The following is a 7,325-nucleotide window of genomic DNA, read 5'->3' as shown; positions in this document are numbered from 1 at the left end:
AAGCCAATCGTATTGCTTACTTTGCACTATGATATCATAAGACCACCTACCCTGCCGCAATCAGCCCTCCTTTTCTCTCCATTGCCTCCTTGACCTCCAATCTAGCTTTTCTTTCTTACTCTTCTTACTGCACTCCTGACTGTTCATTTTGTTAAGTCGGCCTTCACTCTAAAAACAGCCTGCATGCATTTGAGTGGCAGAAGCAAGGCAGGGGTCTGCATTTAGCCACTTCCTGTTTAAGGGAGCCAATATGTATGCCCCTCCAGGCCATTGCTTAGCTTGCCATGTGTGAGCGAACTAGGCTTTTCGAGGGCTCAATGGTCTGGCAGAGCTCACATTGCAGCTACAAAGACTAAGATGCTAATTTGGAGAAATCTTCCCCAGCTTGTTTGGACAAAAACAGAAAGGAATGCTACATGCCTGACCTATTCTGGTTTTGTTTAACACGTAGCTGCAGCAGAGTTTAAACTAACTGAAAGAAAATTGAGAAACTTCAAGATTGTGAATTTATGTGGAATCCTCCTCCCTGATGTACACAGTATGCTAATCCTAATCTGAGCTCAAAAGCAATGAGACATCATGTTTGTTTCTGAGAAGACTCCACCATTTCTTGTTCTTGTAAAATACAGACACACTCACACACACAGAGTATTAGTACAGCTGGCTGTCAGGTCCTCAAGCTCACTAAGAGGTCCCAAAATACTGAACGCTTTTCTTCCTGTCACAGCATGGGGTTGACAACTAACTCTCTGTATGGGCACCTGTGTATTGAGAGTGTATGTTTTCAGCTGGCACCCCCTCACCTTGGCAAGAGTGTGTCTCCTGGAACTCGCAGGGACAAATCTACCTTTGGGGTTTGGTTCATTTTTTTTATCTCCAATGTGGGAGTGGGTAGGCATATGCATGTGTTGGTAGTTGAGAAATCTAGTCATTATCACAACTGCAGCTGAAGAAATGTGGCCAGAGCAGCAGGAGAAAGGGTAAAAGGAGGGTGAAGTGGTGGTAACTATGGGTAGGGCTGAGGACAGCGTGCTTAGTAATAGTAATAATAACTGCATTTGTTAAAGTGAATCTGTGAATGCTCAATCCAAAAAGTAGGTCACGAGACTGTATTGAACACAGTAACGACAGTACCGATCCCTTTAAAAACACAAGATAATATTCCCATGTTTTCCCAGCTTGTCTTACCATTGCCATGTTGTGGTCTATGTGTGTGGTCCTGGTGTGGTTCAGAATAATTTCCATTTAAATATCTGTGGTACTCAAAGCAAACCACCAATGGGATCCACTCCATTGGAGGTAACACCAAAAGCTTTGTCCTCTGTGTGACCGCCTCTCTGAGTGCATGTTGTATTCATCATGCAAGGGGTAATTCATGTTTAAGACTGAGGGTGTGTACACTGTTTGAAAGTGTGAATACTTGAAATTCACCATCATCTGTCATCTGGCGTATTGGCAAAAGGAGATTTCTCATGCAGTCAAGATAATGGCGAACAAACAATGTTAGAGCAGTGTGAGTGCTGATGGATTGGTGTGTTTTGAAATGCAGGGCCCTTTCAGGTCATTGTGTTCAAATGATCAGTGACTTGTCTCTCAGGGGTTCTTTACCACCTCAAACAGCAGTGCAGTTGGATCATTGGGAAGGAATGCAGATGCCTTTTTTGGAAATGTGTCTCTCACTTGCTTTGTTTTTGAGTGTGTCTCTTTGATGGACATAGGATATAGGTGGGAGCTTGTCCAAGTAAACAGTTGCGTCAGAGTTTAACTGCATGTTCAAATGAAAACAGAGATGTCTTTTTTAAATGTATCCAAAATGTATTTGTCAATCTTTTTTGCTGTGAACAATTTACAAAATAAAGTATGCATTTTTAGCAAAATTAGCATCTAAAAGGCCTAGAAAGGCCTAGGTCATGTATCTCCTATCAATGCAAAGCAGCTTACAGAAAACTGAGATGAGCATTGGTGACTCACAGAAACAAGTGAGGTGGTAACAGGGTTGCTATTGCGGCAACATCCACCAAAAGAAGATTAAAGAAGATTGCTTTCTCAAGGCTGCCTTTTGGGCACCTCATCTGGCAAACAGGAAGGAATCACAGACCGGATTGGATATGTGTTGACCCAAAACAGCTTCACTCCAATTATGCGGTGACAAATAACCCACAAGCAAGTTAGAGTGTTTTGGACAAAAGACAGAGAAAGAGTACTGGGAATGATTAGAGTCCCAGAGTTCTGCACAAGGGACAGAATCAGAGAGACAGCAGATATCAGATTGGACATCTAGGACACTGAGAGTTACCCTTTTAATCGAGTAGGAGGATGGAGTTAGTAAAATTGGCTGGTCGACAGGTGGGGAAAGAGAGGGAGAGGAAGCATGCCCCGCTGCTGACCGCAGGGACCTTGGTGTTGACATGCAGACCACAGCAGAGCTTCCTCTCGGTGGCAGTGACAGGGTCTCAAAAAAACAACAACTTTCTGTTGCTTTTTATTCAAACAACAGTATGACTTATACAGTTTGTTTGTGTCTACAATGTGAATTGTCAAAAAAAGCGGCATGATTGTTAGTCTCCATCTCTAAACAAACACAGATGTATCTTGTGGTCGGTCTTCAATTCAAGTGTCTTGGTCTTTATTGTTTCTCTATGGGTTGGGGAGCATCTCGGGCGGACGTGCACATGGATGACAGAATAGGAAAAGACTAGATGCACACACACAAATAGAGGCACGTGCACACACATGCTTGCTACTTCTCTGCTCATGTGGAGGCCTAAAAAGCAGCCAAATATTTCCCAACAGTGAACTACTAGGGATAGATGCTGTATGCATCAGTCAAATCTGTGAACAACAGAACAATTGGAATAAGAATTACTGGTTCTTATCCCTATAACTTAATGGCTACGTTTATTGTTCTATTCACAGTTTGAGTTCCAAAAAACTTTGAAATAACACAGCTTTCAACAACACTATAAATTTTAAACATAATTTTATTTCAAAAGTACACAAACAGAACCAATATTGTTCCATAAGGCAAAGCTCAAATATTAACAACCACTCACATCAGAGGACTCAAAATCTCATAGTCACAGTTTATGGGTACCACTTGCAAATTATAGATAAAACTTTTCTTTTTTCTTCATGTACGGTATATAGTAGAACTTTTTTTTTTTTTTAAATCATGAAAACAAAAAATATTAGACAAACATTTCATGACAACCCCAGCCACATGAAAACATATTCATTTTCAGTGTTTTCTTTTAATCTTCAGAATCAGTATTGTCCATGAAAAGTCAGGGAAAGGTGCATTTGTGTCCCTCCACATGGGTGTTTCGTGGCTCTACTGCCCAGTTCCAAGCCCAGCTACAGACCCCAGCCCTTAGCTTCTACCTGAAAAGACTGAATACTGTAGTGTTAATGTTAGTGGATTTTGCTACACCACTTGTGCCATTTTAAGCTTCTAAGTGCATTGTTTGCAGTGTGTTTGTCCAAATTAAGTTTGACCCAAAAAACGTCTCTGTGCAGCCCGTGTGATATTGCAAAAGCACCTTAATGACCATTACTTAGCATCTGTAACACTATCTATTGTCAATCCTTTCAAATATGTACCTTGGGTACAGATAGTTCAGGACTAGTGAGTTTGTAGGCGCTGAGCTGGAATTGGACACAATTTCTTGTGGGGCAAAAGTGTTATTTTCTGTGGTTTTGTTTGTGTGCCGTGCCAAGCCAACCCAAGTCAAGCTCTGGATGGAGAGGCGTGGCCAGCTCTGGTCACCTAGGGAGCAGCAACACAACAATGCAGAGCAGTGTTGCCACAAGAGACGGGGTGAGAGTCACGGCTCCTCCACACTCCATTGAGTTCTCCTGGAGACACGGGGGGGGGGGGGTGACATGATCAGACATGGAACATTTGGATGAGAAATATATCATGATAGTGAGAGGTGTATGTTTGTGTATGAAGTATATGTGCTTGTGGGGGAAATACCTCCGGATGGAAAGGGTGGCAGGTGTCCGGGCGCCTCCTGTCTTTTTGCATCTTAAGTCTCTCGCATTTGAGGGATTCATTATGTGCAGCTGAAGTTAAGGCAGTAACGGACAATGTGAACACTTCACAGGATCTTTTTTCTTTGCTTGCGTTTATTTATTGTTTGTAATAGAAAGAAAAGCACTTTCGGGACTGCAGAATGCAACAGGGTTCAACTAAAGGGCAAGGAAGAAAACAGTATGTAAAAAAAAAAAGAGAAAGGCTAGTTTTAGTAAAGTTTGATGGGTTTTTTTCCCTTTGCATAGCAACAGGATAGCAGGCTTTATACTGCACTCCACAACAAAATAAACACAAGAGGAGATGTATAAACAGCATAAAGTTTCAAAGAAATGCACGATGAAGGAGACTCCAGCATGTTTTGTGGTTAAAATCTTTCAGTCTCAAGCCTCTTTGAGCTGGCTGTGTCGGCTGTTGATCATGATTCCATCACAGTGTGTGTTGTAACATGGTTCAAACTCTCTCACAAAGCCCTTTGAGAAAGACTACATGGCGGAGTGGTGTCTCTGTGCGCAAGCCTCAGATTTTGTCCCCACAACAATCTAATTTATTTTACCCATAAGATGTGGAATGGAACAAAGTTCTGAAAAATTTCCCACACATTAAAATGTTCTATATCATTCCCATCCTAGTTACAGTGTGTGGATACACACTGCCGACAATAATTCTAACACTGGAAAATCAAAAGATGGATAGCCACCCCACCCCCCAGTACCATTTCTTCAGTCTTTGGAAATTGAAGGATATACATGATCTCGATGGGGTCCATGGTGACTGGCTCAAACATGCTGCAGTCACACTTGTTGTCCACCACCACCATGAAAAGATTACTGCTGGGGATCTGCTGAATCACAAAGGACCTGACAATCACAGCACAGACAGTGAGACAGAAAAAAAAAAGATGAGGAAACAGGCAGGGAGAGGAAGCAGTGAAGATTGAAATTGGCAGTCAAAGGTGCATGGGCATGATGTAAATGTCCATGTTCACATTCTCCACTGAGAGAGTTGATATGTACTGGAGACTCTATGGGATTCATGTCAAGGGGATGAAATATCTCATCGCCAGCTGTCAATAAACACACAGAGACACGGACAGACTCATACAAACAGACACAAGTATACACATATACATCTCTAATTCTCTCCCTCCATGTTATATCCTATCCAGGATGAGCACCAATGAAGTGTTGCCGAATATAAAACACTCCAGTGAGAGCCAAATGTGAACCACACTTTTGTGCACTCAGCTTTCCATGGATGTGTTTTACTGGCATGAGAGATCAGGCCTCGTCTCGGCCTCCTGCCCAGTGATTTATGTCCATGGACAAGTTTTATGAAGAAGAGAGCTCGTAAAGAGGATCTCTTCTTTCTATCCCCCTTTTTTTCTTGATCTCTTGCTTCTCTCTCTCCCCACTTCTTCTGCTACAGCTGGGTGATTTATCAAATTCAATGAAGCATTTGTCAGACCCGAATGAAAACATGAACCTGTTGAACACACAGATGTAAAAACACAGTGTACACGGATACACTTTCTAAGCTCTTGTTAAGGAGGACAAAGACGAAGATGGCAAGACCTAACAAATTAAAGCTGACCTGGTATCTACAGAAACATCTCCATCGTCACTGAATTAATAACATGACAAATTTAACCTGACCACTAATGTAACATCCTTTAGTAGTACTGATCCGTCACACTCTAATACAAATAACCCACTGTGACCAACATACCAAATCAAACCAATCCAGCACATAAGTCAACCCAGTGTCAATCAGGGTGAGCTAAGATCTGGTGCGATTTTGATAATTCATTCTCACCTCAGCACAGTTCCGGGCCAGTCAAGCTCTACCCGCTGACAGAAAGCAGAGCAAGCGATCTTAGAGCAAAGACTTTAACACATCCTGACAGCACAGCTGCTGGCCTTGAACATACCCAGTGCTGGGAGAGGAAGTACCATACCGCATATGAATGCACACATATCCCCTAGACACATGCATGTGTATGTACAAGACGCACAGATACACAGTGACAGACATCAATACGGTCTCTCTTGCACAAACTTAGATGGTACAGACGATTTGTTTTTAACATGGCCTCACTGAACTATGGCTTTTACATTTTGGCCAGCAGGGAAATGTAACTTCTGAAAGAAAGATACAGATTGACAGAGAAACAAACAGATCTTTGAGTAAAATGAACATGAAGCATTGGAAAGTAATTTGTGGGCTACATATTCAATGAAGGATGCTTATATTTTTAAAAGGATTGAACAACTGGATAGCATGACTATAACCACTACAACTACACTTACTGTGGTTTTCAGAAATATCTGACATCACTGTTTGACCAGTAATTTCTGAGTGCAGTTTAATAATTGTAAAATGTAGCATGTAAAATGTAATGTAAAAAGAAATTAATTTTGAGTTTTTGGTGTGAATATGTTATTACATTATTTTCTCTTAAGACTTTTGGGGTAAAAGAGCATCATCTTTCTCAATATTCTCATTCTCAAGACTTTGATCAATTTTACATGATTTCAGAACAAATATTTTAGAAAGACTCAAACAGCATTTTAAGAATTTATCAAATGTTTAGCCCCCCAAATATGTTGGGAACAGAATGTGTTGGTTGAATAATATGGGGGAAAAAAAAAGAAAAATGAAAAATGATAGAAAATATATGAATGCGAGTTAAAAAAGGAGATCCTCAGGAGGTGTTTAATTTAAAGAAATTATTTGTGGGACTTTGATGCAACTTTGATACAAACATACATCCTATAGTGTGCATAAAATGATATAGGAAAGTGCCTCCCTTCAAAATTGGTTTAAAAAGGTTTTATTAAGGAACAAAACTTACCATTTACAAAAATACAGTAATATGCATACGTCTATAAACAGTAGTGTTACTATTACTGTTACTTATAAAGACATGTAACTTAAGAATAATTAACGGATTAAGTCACATATACATGTCCGCCAGCTGAAGCTGTTGTTCGCTTGAACTTCCAACCTCTCTGTTTTCGTGACATGACTTGTCATGGTTGAGAGAGAAAAAAAAAGGTGCACATGGAGTCGAGGGATCAATGTTTTCAAATGGACAAATAGTCCACTTGAAGATATCCTCCAGTTGAAGAAACATTTTTTGTTTTGATTCTCTTGTTTCAGCAGAAAAGCAAAAAAAAAAAAAAAAAAGCATTCCTGGAGGCCAAATCCTACTATTGGGGCACTTTACCTGTTACAGTCTTCACTACAATTGAATGTTTCTAATGCTTTGTCACACCAATGAGGAAGTAAT

The 7,325-nt window shown here is 40.6% G+C and overlaps 1 protein-coding gene across 2 annotated transcripts in view; it reads right to left on the bottom strand.

Moving 5' to 3' along the window:
• Positions 1-3,035: 3,035 nt before the first annotated feature.
• Positions 3,036-7,325, bottom strand: part of cacna2d3a (calcium channel, voltage-dependent, alpha 2/delta subunit 3a) — a 126,463-nt gene continuing 122,173 nt past the window's right edge. For both annotated transcript variants that reach the window (XM_075476855.1, XM_075476856.1), the window contains 3 exons: positions 4,781-4,893; positions 3,977-4,059; positions 3,036-3,855 (listed from right to left, as the gene is read on the bottom strand). In XM_075476855.1, coding sequence (XP_075332970.1) covers positions 3,763-3,855; positions 3,977-4,059; positions 4,781-4,893 — 289 coding nt within the window. In that variant the 3' untranslated portion in view covers positions 3,036-3,762. The remainder of the gene's footprint in view (positions 3,856-3,976; positions 4,060-4,780; positions 4,894-7,325) is intronic.

Source organism: Odontesthes bonariensis, chromosome 10, assembly GCF_027942865.1.
Source record: "Odontesthes bonariensis isolate fOdoBon6 chromosome 10, fOdoBon6.hap1, whole genome shotgun sequence".
Taxonomy (NCBI): Eukaryota; Metazoa; Chordata; class Actinopteri; order Atheriniformes; family Atherinopsidae; genus Odontesthes; species Odontesthes bonariensis.
Note: the sequence above shows the minus strand (reverse complement) of the source record. Positions and strands in the feature narration are given on the sequence as shown.